General features: G+C 47.5%; 1 protein-coding gene across 8 annotated transcripts in view; it reads right to left on the bottom strand.

Moving 5' to 3' along the window:
• Positions 1-1,472: 1,472 nt before the first annotated feature.
• The window catches only part of TULP4 (TUB like protein 4), a 287,410-nt gene continuing 276,015 nt past the window's right edge, over positions 1,473-12,867 (bottom strand). For 7 of the 8 annotated variants that reach the window (XM_063632632.1, XM_055268119.2, XM_055268155.2 and 4 more), the window contains 2 exons: positions 9,088-11,588; positions 1,473-6,691 (listed from right to left, as the gene is read on the bottom strand). In XM_063632632.1, the coding sequence (XP_063488702.1) occupies positions 6,575-6,691; positions 9,088-11,588 (2,618 nt within the window). In that variant the 3' untranslated portion in view covers positions 1,473-6,574. The remainder of the gene's footprint in view (positions 6,692-9,087; positions 11,589-12,867) is intronic. The other variant, XM_055268209.2, reaches the window with a different exon arrangement.

Here is a 12,867-nt window from a genome sequence, read left to right as displayed (position 1 = left end):
GGGGCGCCTTCTTTACTTGAAGCGGTCGCTCAGACAGGAACTCTGAAATGGGTTCAAGAAATGAGCCGGCACTTCAAATGGATGGCTTCTTATTCTTCAGTACATACAGCAGCTGTTTCTAGGAAGTGTAGGGAAACAAATCCGTACAGACTGGCTCCTTTGTGAAGCCTGGGTGAGTAATAAAACCAGTCAGCCGCACGTTCACTCTTTCCAGAATTCAGTAACAAAGACTTAAATCTCATTCTATAAAGCGGATGAGCTCACCTGATGAGGGGCAGGGGTGGCCCATCTGTAATACTTGTTTTCATGGGAGATGACTAAGTGTAAGTAGCTCAGAGCTCATTACAGGCAAATCTTTACAACACACCAGAGTGAGAGGCTAGGAATAAACCACGTCTATTCATTAATGTGACCCAGAAATCCTGGATTATTTCAGGATTGGTTTTTGTCTATGGAATCCAGAAATCAATTCAACCTCTCACTGCTTCCATTTTCTTCTGAAAGGAGTGGCAAAAGGTATTCACTTCATAATGGAGTTGAGATTTAGCTGTGGTTAGTATCTTTCATCCTTGGAAAACTGCAATGCAATCTCCATGAGACAGTTATTTCTCTTCTACAGTGAGTTTTGGGAGCTAGGTTCGAGCAAAATTGATTCCTTATTCTTTGAAAAACACCAAAAAGGTAGTTCTGTAAATGTACACATGTATTATCACAGATAAACCTCCCATGCCCCACCTTCCCACCTCCCATGGTCATAGGGAACTTTAGGGCAGAGGAAGGAGGCTCACTAAGCGCTTATGAGTAACAACAATAGTTAACAGTTACATGAGCACCTAGAGTTGAATTGCTTAAAACCTAGGTTTAAGTTTCCTACAAATTAACAAAGGTGTTAATATTTGGTACCTCTGATCTTTAGGTGCTATACAGATGCACTTTTAATCGAGTCTTTTTTTTTTTTTTTGAGATGGAGTCTTGCTCTGTCGCCCAGGCTAGAGTGCAGTGGTGCAATCTTGGATCACTGCAAGCTCCGCCTCCTGGGTTCATGCCATTCTCCTGCCTCAGCCTCCCAAGTAGCTGGGACTACAGGCGCCCGCCACCACGCTCGGCTAATTTTTTGTATTTTTAGTAGAGACGGGGTTTCAGTGTGTTAGCCAGGATGGTCTCGATCTCCTAACCTCATGATCCGCCTGCCTCGGCCTCCCAAAGTACTGGGATTACAGGCATGAGCCACCGCGCCCGGCCAATCGAGTCCTCTTTTAAAAAACCATGAAAAAGCAAATGTAAACCAGATCATCAAGAAGACAGCATAATCTCTGACTTCCCCAAATGGGCAACATGATGACCGGGACCTCAGGGTCTCCAGTAGCTGCTGGCAGTTACCAAGAGACCCAGGAGGCAACTGGAGGGTGGGTAGGTCATGCCAATGGAGCGAGGTGATTTCTCCTCACAAGGCTCAAGAATTCTGTGCACAATTTTTTTGATCTGCAAAATTTTATTAAGCAATAGCTGGACAACTCTTACAACTTCAAATCATCAAGAAAAAAATAAGGAGATTAATCCATTCAGTAATAAAGACAGAAAATAACTTGGACAAACCACATCGTTTTAAATGCAAACCATTAATGCCTTCTAGAATATCTCCTGCACAATCTAATACACAAAATACATAAGAAGAGAGGCAAATAAGGATGAGCTCATTAAAACGCATTTGGGAATCGCAACAGATCTTGCTTGGAAGGTAAAACAAAGCAGGATGCTGAATTAAAAAACAAACAAACCAACACCGGAGGAACTGAGGTGCACAAGCAGTGCACGCCACTGCCGAGGTCTGGACATGAACATGCTGGTGGTCTAGTTTGGTCTGGGACCTATGCACCTGCATCGCGCACTTACGGTTAAAAAAAAGGGGGAAAAAGAAAATGCCAGTAGTAATAAACTCAGAAATTATGTCCAAATTTACAGTACCAAAATAATGCATTTATAAACAAATGCAAAAACAATACCCCTTTGGTAAATAATACAGTGCCTTTTTCAGTCAAACGCATAACCCATGCTTTTCTACAACACGAAAAAATTTTTATCTACAATAAACAACAAGATCTTAGAACCCTACCCCTCCCCTTAAAAAGAACTGTAAACAGAAAATATAGGTACAAGTAAAGTTACACAAAAATTGCACAAAGCCAAAGAAAATGGAAACAAAGTAAGCCACAACCCATCAGAGTTTTATCAGCCAGAGGTAAGGAATCACACAAATGCTGAAGAGTTCTGAGTTGTGTGCTATTACAGAAATGCCAGGAACTCAAACGACATTTTGGACACATTTTTGTCTTCACTAACTTTGCTTACAAGCCATTGACTTGGCCAAATGATACAGGCACACGGCGACACCATGGACTCCTCCTCCACAGTTGCTGGGCCAAACTTTCCTTTTCAAGAAACCTTTTGAATTTGAAGACCGTGTAACATGGCAGAGTACACTCAGGAATTTGAGGTGACCTAGGTATATATTCCTGTGGTTTTGGGGACAAGTAGTGACTTATTTCAGGGCTGTTCTCATGGATATCCAGCTGAGCAGGGCACACCCGTGGAGACTCCTGTCTTACCTAGAATCAGTACTTTTGTATATTCTATGAGAACAAACACAATTCCAAACACATTTAGAGGTGCACTTTCTAAAAATATTACTTTAAATGCACTGGTTTATATTCAGTACATAGCTCATTAACACGGGAAAAGAAATATTTCTCTACACAAAGGCAATGTTGTGAAATATATTTCCCATGAAAAGTGGAATGATGAGGCTGTTCAGTGCTGCGCTGTTAGGCTGTGAGCTGTAAGGGAGTTTAGAGGGCTGTCCAGGCTGACCCTTTCATTTCACAGATGGACAAGTGGAGGCCTAGCCAGCCCCAGGGACTTGCCCAAGATCACCCTCCAACCTTGTGGCAGAGCAGGCTTGACCCTGGGGTTTCCTGACTTTTTGCTATGATTACAAGATGAACATAACACATTCTTCCATGTCCTTGTAGGACACTTGACAAGGGAGCTATGACTATGGATAAAAAATATTAGCCTGTGAAATTCTTTGATTTATGCTGCCATTAGAGCTTTGAGATTTTCCTGCTTCTTTGGCCCCAATTTTTCTCAGGATATACATTCAATGGGTATACTGTACACAAATCTGTGCCTTTGGTTTGATGAGGTTAGAGCTAAAACAAATTTAGAATTGGTTATATTTGTTAATATATCACACTTCCCTCAAAAAGTCATAGATTCTTTATACAGTTAACCTTTTACTGGACTGCTTCTAAATTTAGGGATTCAGTGAGGTATCCTGATATTCATAAACTATTAATAAACATTAGATTTTTAGAAATCTCCTGCATAAAGTATGAATTTTCGTCGTATTTAGTCAACAGAGCCTGACTGAATGAAAGGAGAGTTGAAAATAAGACCACCACTATTAACTGAAAAGTCACCCTACTAGGACCGCACAGCCCGCAGCTTATGTCTGCCTTGGCGCAGGAGGGCAGCCCCTCTTTTCAGGCCCCTGCGTAGAGGGGAGGTGAGCAGTGGCTGCCGGGGTCACTCCGTTACAAACTCACATGCGCCAAACATCCGAGACAGAAGCCTGTGCCTCCATCGGGGGAAAACGCCTTTGGGGGAGTGAGCTAGGAATTTAGAAGCTTAGTTAATTATTTGCTAAAAAATCCATTTTTTTCTTCTCACCTATTTGTAGCTTTCATTTCAAAGATTTTCCCCTGTATTTGCTCTTATTAAACAGGTTCTAAAATGGGCTTTTTCAGGGTCTTTATATCTCAAAAACAACGAGAACACAAAAAGTGAAGCTTATCACCTAATAACTTTCTTTGGCTACTCCTCATTCTAATAGGTCTCCCCTTTTTATTTCAGATCAACTTTTATTTTCAGATAAAAATAAAATTTTTAAAAGAAGAGAGAATACTATTTGAGTGCTATCTCAAAAAAAGTCTCCTTTGTATATAATCAATAACACAAAATACAAAAAAGATTTTTAAATGATTAATAGGAATTTTTTCCCAATTAGAAAAGTTACAAATTGTCCAGCAAAAAACCTTCTATGGGCCAGGAGTGGTGTCACGTCTGTAATCCCAGCACTTTGGGAGGCCGAGGCAGGTGGATCACCTGAGGTCAGGAGTTCAAGACCAGCCTGGCCAACATGGCAAAACCCCATCTCTATTAAAAATACAAAAACATTAGCCTGGCGTGTTGGCAGGTGTCTGTAATCCCAGCTGCTCAGGAGGCTGAGGCAAAATAATCACTTGAACCCTGGAGTCAGAGGTTGCAGTGAGCCGAGATTGCGCCACTACACTCTAGTTGGGTGACAAGAGTGGGACTCCGTCTCAAAAAAAAAAACAACAAAAAACACCTTCTATCATATCCTCTTTATTTCTTGCAGCAAAATATACTGTGAACATGTAAGTCGTTACAAAGATACTATTTTTCTAAATAAATAAAATGGGCATAACTCACCAAAACATAACAACAAAATAATTCCTAAGAATACTATGAAAAGCAAGATAAATAATTATCTCCTAAACGATAAAACAGGGGAATTGCATTTAAATTATCTGACAGGCTATAACCATTATTGCACAACCAATAAGCACTGAAACACCCTATCAAGCTACAGAAACTCATATAAAAGAATTAATTCTGATAACATTGCTGAATTCTTTCTGGAAGAATGCACCCACTAAAAATATCAGGTCCAATACTTTAAATATAAATGAGAAACTGGTATTAGATGGGAAATGTCCTTTGCCACATCAGAAAACTTTGTCAGTATTTCTCTGGGGTTTGGAGAGAATCGGGAGTGATGTCATGTCATCTTGTTCTGGGAAAAAAATGGGTCGGTTTCTTTTCCAATTTTTTAACTAAAACGGGTTTAAAAAAACGTTTAAATTTGAAAATACTTTTCTGTAGCATCTTCTACTTGTCTGTTTCCAAATAAAATGCAACTTTGGAACCAACGCTAGCGGATAGTTCCTGTGCTCCTGCACAGCAGGCCCAGGAGAGGGGCCTGATCCTCAACAACATCACAGGTAAGAATAACTGAGAAAAACAAAAACAAAAACAAAAAACAACAACAAAAAACACTGGGTTTTGTCATCAGGGCTTGAATACTGCCCACAGGTTCTCACGAGGAGGAGGAAGTGGGAAGAGATATTCTAGGTAATTCTTTTTTTATACAATTAACAAACTGTGATCAGTCAACTACCTAGGTATTACAATTTTAATAACGTTTCTCAGTGGTTTAGCTCCTTAGTAAACAGTCTGAACAGTTAATAAACAGCTTTTTTTGTTAGAGAAGATCATGAAAATTTTGTCAAAGATTTGACTACTGCTGTATTTTAATACCCTGGTGAACACTTAACATTTTTTTGGTTACATTTCTAATTTGATAGAAAGCATTTGTAGTCAACTGAATTTTAATGTAGCCAAGAGGAGAAAAGGAGTGGTTTCAAATCAAGCCTCGTCCACACTTTTAGAATGGGAAAGCATAGAACACGATATCTCACAGGAAAGATCATGTTTACAGTAATGCATTCCAGATTAAAAAGTAAAAGGGGCAGAGAGAGTAGAGGCTTTTTCTCAGCATGTGAGGATCTAGTGACTGCCACCACATTATTTGAGAAAACTGCTACCACTACCACAGGCCAGGATCTTTCCATTTTTGTCTCTCACCTTCTCCCAGAACTAGTCATGCTGAATGACCATCACTGATCCTACGGAACTTTGACAAACGATGAAACTAGTGGAGGCTTTCAATGTAAACATCCTCAGCAGAGGAGTGTAGCCCTCGTACTGCTGCCACAAGTCACACGCTGAGTCACACCGCTGTCTGCCGAGTGATGTGAACCTGTGTATATGTGCAGTTTTTTCTTCACCCTTCGTCCCTTCCCCAACATCCTCAATGAGCAAATCGCATTTCTACCTGGTGAGAACACTCCTGTAAAGAGCCTATTTTGTTGGTCCAACACAGTGTGTCTGCCCAAATGCCCTTTATTAATTAAGTCACCTTTTGGGGAGTAACATAATTAGTGTAAATCAAATGCTGTCCCCATCCCGTTCCCCAAGAACCTGTATCTTGAGAATTTTTGGCTGTGTTTTGTAAAAGCTTTTTGCTTTTACGCTAGTGGTGATGTTGGAGGAGAATACAGGATAATGCATCCTCCCTATGTCTAAAAGAATAGCAGGCTCTAAGGCAGTCTGTCTTCATTCTGAAGGGCCCAGTAGAGCATTACCACAGCCAAGCTACGTTTCCTGAAAGAACAGCAGGTGCCTAGCACTCTTTGCTTCCAAATGCCACTGAAATGAAAGAAGAAAAGAACAGACAATAAAAGGTAGTAAAGCCCAACCAAATAAATGATGACCACAGGTCAGCGCCCTCTCCTGGGCCTGCCGGGCTTTTCCAGTTTCGCTGTTGGCTTCTGGTCCTCCCAGGCATCCGGACCCTAGAGGGCTCCTCTGGCATCTCCGAAGACCTCTTCCAAAGGCTCTCTGCATCTCTCTCCTCCCCACACCAGTTTCTTCATTTGAGGCGCTGAGTCACGTTGGCCAGGGCAACTGCAAAGGCCTGCACGGCTGAGAACGGATACTGGAAGTCTAGAATGTATGCATTGCCATCAATCCGTCCAAACTGCATCACCTGGAGGAGGGCAGGGGAAGCAAAGACATTAAAGAACAAGGCGAAAAGGCTGGGCGCGGTGGCTCACGCCTGTAATCCCAGCACTTTGGGAGGCCAAGGCGGGCAGATCATGACGTCAGGAAATCGAGACCATCCTGGCTAACACAGTGAAACCCCGTCTCTATTAAAAATACAAAAAATTAGCCGGGCGTGGTGGCGGGCGCCTGTAGTCCCAGCTACTCAGGAGGCTGAGGCAGGAGAATGGCGTAAACCTGGGAGGTGGAGCTTGCAGTGAGCTGAGATTGCGCCACTGCACTCCAGCCTGGGCGACAGATAAGACTCCATCTCAAAAAAAAAAGAAAAAAAAAAAAGAACAAGGTGAGCAAGGCGACAGCCGGGTCTGCATGGCTCCTTATGGAAGCAGACAGCACCATCTATGAGATGCTTTTGCTAACAAAAGTGACCCTGAATCTGGTGAAGCTTCTATATCTAACTCCAAGTTTGTAGGAAATAAGGGGACTGAGGAACATGTTAACACAATGGAGACAGTGAGCAAGGTTTGGAATGTGGGGACAATGGCCTCCAGCTCCATCCATGAAAAGTTACCTGTGGGGCACAACATCCAATGTTTGGGTGATGGGCATACTAGAAGCCCACCCCCCATTATGCATGTAATGCGCATGTAACAGGCACATGTACCCCTGAATCTAAAAGAAAAAAGAATGGGGGGAATGCTACAGGCCAAATGAAGTGGTTTCTTCACCTAGGAAGTAGAAAGGAGAAAGAAAAGCAGAAAGAAACACAAACAGGCCAGAGGCTCCAGAAGAGAAGCAGCACCGCCACTGTCCAACACCGCTGCCTCAGGGAGGGACTTGCTGGCCACTTCCTCACCAGTTCCTGTGCCTACATCCCATCAGACAGTGGCGCCACGCCCTAGCACACGGGCTGCACTCATCCACCTCTGGTCCCCAGTCTGTGTGCTCCACAGCGGCGGGGCTCTGTCTTCCTCACTGCCCTGATTCTAGTACTATAGCAGGGGCTGACAAACTTTCTGTGAGGGGCTGATAATATTTTAAGCTTTGTGGGTCATACGGTTTTTACCACAACTCCTCAAATCTGCTGCTGTCCGGCCAAATCAGCCAGGGACGACAGTCAGGTGAATGAGTGTGGCTGTGCTCCAATAAAACTTTGTTCCAAAAAGAGGCGGCTGGCCAGAGTGGCCCAAAGGCCAGTTTGCCAACCCCTGGGCTTAGAGGATTGCCAGGCACACAGCAGGTTCTCCATAACATTTATTGAGTGAATTAACGAAAACGTGAATTTAAGTAGAGAGGGGAAGGGACTTTGCAGGATGGTGAAGGGGGACGTTGGCAGCAGGACAGGGCAACGCTTCCGGGCTGGAGCAGGGAAGAACTAGGACCCAGTGTGTTCAGCTGCACCATGAGGTAACATCTGGTTCGAGAACTGGGGAATGACTTCCATATACAGAGAAATAGGCAAACGAGCCAACAGAGAGAAAACATGAAGTTGATAGGTCTAGGGGAAGAAAAGTATACAAAAAAGGAAATGTAACTAAGCCGTAATACATAGCTCAGCTGTGGTTCCTACTGACTAGCATAACAAGGTAACCAGTGACCACTGATTTAATGGGGAAGGAAAAGCTGTGTGCATACGTGTGTGTGTGTGTGTGTGTGCGCACAGAGTGAGCAAAACTAACCCTCACGTTCCTTAGGAAGTCACCATCTGATGCCAAAAACAGAAAAGTCAATGAACAGAAGTAGAAACGTATTCTTTACAAATATGACTGCAGGCCAGGCGTGTTGGCTCACGCCTGTAATCCCAACATCTTGAGAGGCTGAGGCAGGAGGATCGCTTGGAGCCCAGGAGTTTGAGACCAGTCTAGACAACACAATGAGACTCCCATTTCTAAAAATAAAAATTAGGGCTGGGCGCGGTGGCTCATGCCTGTAATCCCAGCACTTTGGGAGGCCAAGGCGGGCGGATCACGAGGTCAGGAGATCGAGATCATCCTGGTTAACACGGTGAAACCCCGTCTCTACTAAAAATACAAAAAAAAAAAAAAAAATTAGCCGGGCGTGGTGGTGGGCACGTGTAGTCCCAGCTACTCGGGCGGCTGAGGCAGAATGGCGTGAACCCAGGAGGCGTAGCTTGCAGGGAGCCGAGACTGCGCCACTGCACTCCAGCCTGGGCGACAGAGCGAGACTCTGTCTCAAAAAGAAAAAAAAAAAATACAAGGCAGCAGTGGGCACACTAAAATCATAACCCCATGAGCTCCACCTAAGAGGTGTTCGTTGTTTTCCACATTTCCCATTTGGCCTTTTGAAAAATGCTCATTGAAGGCCGAGGCACTGACACCCTCGCCTCCTGGGCTCGCAGCGCCACCTGGTCTGAGGTCTTACCTGCCGCCCCTCTAACTCGATCTGGAAGTTCTTGGCAGACTCCTGGGTCACCCGCCCCCCAAAGTCCAGCTGGTAGACCTGGGTGGCCTCATTCCACAGCGGCTGCTTGTTGGCCATCACGTACACGAAGCCTTGGCTGCCCAGCCGCCCGTCCTCCTTCTCACTGGCCCGCCGGCACTTGGCCTCCTCCAGCTCGCCGGTGGCCCGTGGGGCGCGCTTGCTCTTCCAGCCCTTTCTGCTGCCCTGGCTCTGGTTCATGAGCTCATCCCCGCTGATGAACAGCTCAGGCTCACTCTCGGAGCTGTCCTGGAACTCGTTTGTCTTATTCAACTTCTTTGACTTCAGTTGGTCTTTCTGACTCTTCACTTTCTTCTTCTCTCTCCCCAGGTGTGGGCTGGAGATAAGGGAATTAAAGTCACTCAAAGTTCTAGCCTCCTTCTTCACTTTGCCCTCAGTGATGGCCTGAACGCTGCCTTCTTCTGCTCGGCTATCCAGGCGCTTCCGGTTCTTCTTTCCAAATTTTTCTGTCCGCTGGGGAACTGGGCTTTCGGTCAGAGAGAGGACTTCCTGGAAGTTGTCTGCAGTCTCTACCATCACCTCTGTGCCCATGTGGCTTTGGAGGTCGGCAGGTGGTGGGGACACAAGGGGCTTCTCCACCACCAAGTGTGGCTTTGGGGGGAGAGTGCCCTGGGGGTTCTGCATGGGCGGGCAGGCGCTGTAGGAACTCCATGGATGCAAGGCGACAGGTGGCAGCTGTAAACTAGAGCATGTGCTGCTTCCTGGGTACATGGGGGGCAGGGTGCAATAGGAGAGGCTGGGTGGGTACACCGGCTGAAGGACCACAGCAGGCTCCTGTTGTGCAAACTGTGTTGGGGACAGGGCATCTTTGGGAGAGCAGGGAGCCTGCACTCCAGGCAAAGGGGAGTTGTTATAGCTTCCTGGATATGGCACTCCCATCCCATAGCCTGTTTGGAAAGTGGCAGTGGGGCTGGCAGGAGACTTGGGGGAGATGAAGGGCAGTCGGGACACATCCAGGTGCTGGCCCTGACTCAGCATTAGAGGGGACAGTTTTAAGGGGTTGGGCCCTGAAGTCTGTGCTGTCCTTTCTTGAGGAACCCAAACGTCCTCACCCAGCATGGGGTCCCACTGGTAAGGGGGTGGCCGTTTCAGGGTGACAGCAGCTTCAGGCAGGGGAGGGTGCCTCAGGGCCTTCTCAAGCTGACAGTGCTGGGACAGGGCCTCGTCCTCTGTAAAGGCGGAGTTGACGTAGTCAGTGCGGTCGCGGGCGCTGTCGGGTGGGCTCAGGAGGCTGTAGGAGGACTGGGAGGCCAACGGGGAGGCGCTGGCGGTATGCGCCAGGGAGGCTCCGGGCTGTGAGCTGGGCCCCGTGCCACTGCACTGACTGCAGGTGTACAGGGCAGGTGGGGGCCGCGCTGGGAGCTGTGTCACCACCCCCCCGGGCCCTCCCTTGGGCTTGGCCAGGGGCTGCAGGGGTGCCCGTGGGCTGTCGGCCAGCTGGGCCATCTTGAGCGCAGCCTCACGGTTGTTCCTCCGCAGGGTAGCGTGGATGAGGCTATTGTCGGACCTCTGGGCAGCCCCCCGCCCCTGGGCCAGCTGGCTGGCAATTTCAGGATACGGGGGTGGGTCCCCGCTGGGGAGGGAGTAGCGAGGGACGGTCAGGCGGTTCAGGGTGGCACTGCTGCAGGGCTGGGGGACCTTCTTCTCAGTGGCCGTGAGCCTCAAGGTGGCGGAGCTACCCGGGCCGGGGAGGGTGTAGGTGTTCTGGGAGCACAGCATCCGGGTGCGGGGCCGGCACACCTCCTCCACGTTGCCACTGCTGTCGAAGGTGGTGATCCTCTCATAGCCCAGGGGGGTCTGGTAGTGCACTGACGTGGGGTAGAGGGAGAAGTCGCCCTTCTTCAAGCACACATCCACTGGGGGCTGTGGGGGCGGCAGAGGGGGCGGGGGTGCTGCTGTGGTGGGGGCAGCGGGGATGGTTCCTGGGTACGGGGGTGGAGGGTTTATCTTTGTCACCTGGACCTCCTGGGGGGCACTAAAGACCACCGCGTCCCCCTCAGCTGCCAGCTGCGGTGTTGGCCGCAGGGCCTTGGCTGACTTCTGCAGGTGTTCGTGGTCTCGGTCTCCACGGCCCACCGTGGACAGCTGCATGGGCCCCTGTGGCGGGGGAGGCAGGGACAGTGGAGGGGGGTTCTGAATGATGCGGCCCATTTCCACGCTTCCGAAAATCACCTGTCCAGGATTGGAGTACCGGTTGGAGACTGGGTACTGGGTGGCACTGTCACCTGCATGTTCTGCTGCCCCTACAGCTGTCGTCTGGTTGGTCAGGACATCTAGCTGCACATTCTGATTGGCCAGTAGGGACTGCACCAGCCCTATGCTCTGCGTGGGGGACATAGCCTGAGCCGAGCTGTGGATCGGTGCAATAGGGATGTTCACGGTACAAGGTGGGCTGTTCTCAGGGACACCAGATGTTCCTGTCACTGGAAGAAAATTAGAAAAAGGAACTGCTTACAAAAACACTGCCATTAAACCAGATCAGGATAAGCAATACATCTGGACTCATTCAGTCTCCTTCTGTAAACAAAATGCAATTGCCAGAGACAGAGACGTGTCTGCTTGGGGAAAGCTGGCCTGCTCGCACAAGTGAGATGGGTTCCTGAGGGCAGCCTGCTGCTGTCTGTTAGCTAAGGGTACTGTCAGAACTTTTCAACTAACTCACTTTTGAGCCTTCTAAACTTGGCACCAGTGCCTCAAATGGCACCATCACAGATAATTAAATGTCTGAAGAAGCTTTTTACTGGTGATATTCATAAAAGGCCCACCCTTTTATGCAAGAAGAGGGCAATGGTACAGGAAAAACCTCCACTGAGGACTCACAGTGCCTAGGCCTCTGAATAGGTCTATTCATGATCATGGGATGGATAGTGTGGAAAGTGTCACGCAACAGATGTGTATAAGAAATGTATGCACATTAGGTTTCTGTAAATAGAACCATGTAAAATGTGGTAGAAAAAACAATGAAAAGAATCTTCTAGTGAATCTGGGTATCACATGAAGCATCATTTCCTAATTTTTTTTTTTTTTTTTAAGACAGAGTCTTGCTCTGTCGCCCAGGTGTGCAGTGGCAGGAGTTTGGCTCACTGCAACCTCCACCCCCTGGGTTCAAGTGATTCTCCTGTCTCAGCCTCCCCAGTAGCTGGCACTACAGGCGAGCACCACCATGCCCAGCTGTGTATTTTTAGTAGAGATGGTTTTTTTTTTTTTTTTTTTTTTTGAGGCGGAGTCTCACTCTGTCGCCCAGGCTAGAGTGCAGTGGTGCGATCTCGGCTCACTGCAAGCTCCGCCTCCTGGGTTCACGCGATTCTCCTGCCTCAGCCTCTCCGAGTAGCTGGAACTACAGGCGCCCGTCACCACACCTGGCTAATTTTTTTTTGTATTTTTTAGTAGAGACGGGGTTTCACTGTGGTCTCGATCTCCTGACCTCGTGATCCGCCCACCTTGGCCTCCCAAAGTGCTGGGATTACAAGCGTGAGCCACCGTGCCCGGCAGAGATGGGGTTTTGCCATGTTGGCCAGGCTGTTCTCAAACTCCTGACCTCAGGTGATCCACCCACCTCGCCTCCCAAAGGGCTGGGATTATAGGTGTGAGCCACCGTGCCTGGCCTTTATCTGCTTTTTAGCATTTCAAACAGTATGTAAGGTAGAGCCACACTGAATTAAACCCTATAAATATATCCTATTTGTACACAGAGTTTAACGG

This window comes from Symphalangus syndactylus, chromosome 2 (genome assembly GCF_028878055.3).
Source record: "Symphalangus syndactylus isolate Jambi chromosome 2, NHGRI_mSymSyn1-v2.1_pri, whole genome shotgun sequence".
NCBI lineage: Eukaryota > Metazoa > Chordata > Mammalia > Primates > Hylobatidae > Symphalangus > Symphalangus syndactylus.
This window is presented reverse-complemented; position numbering and strand designations above follow the sequence as displayed.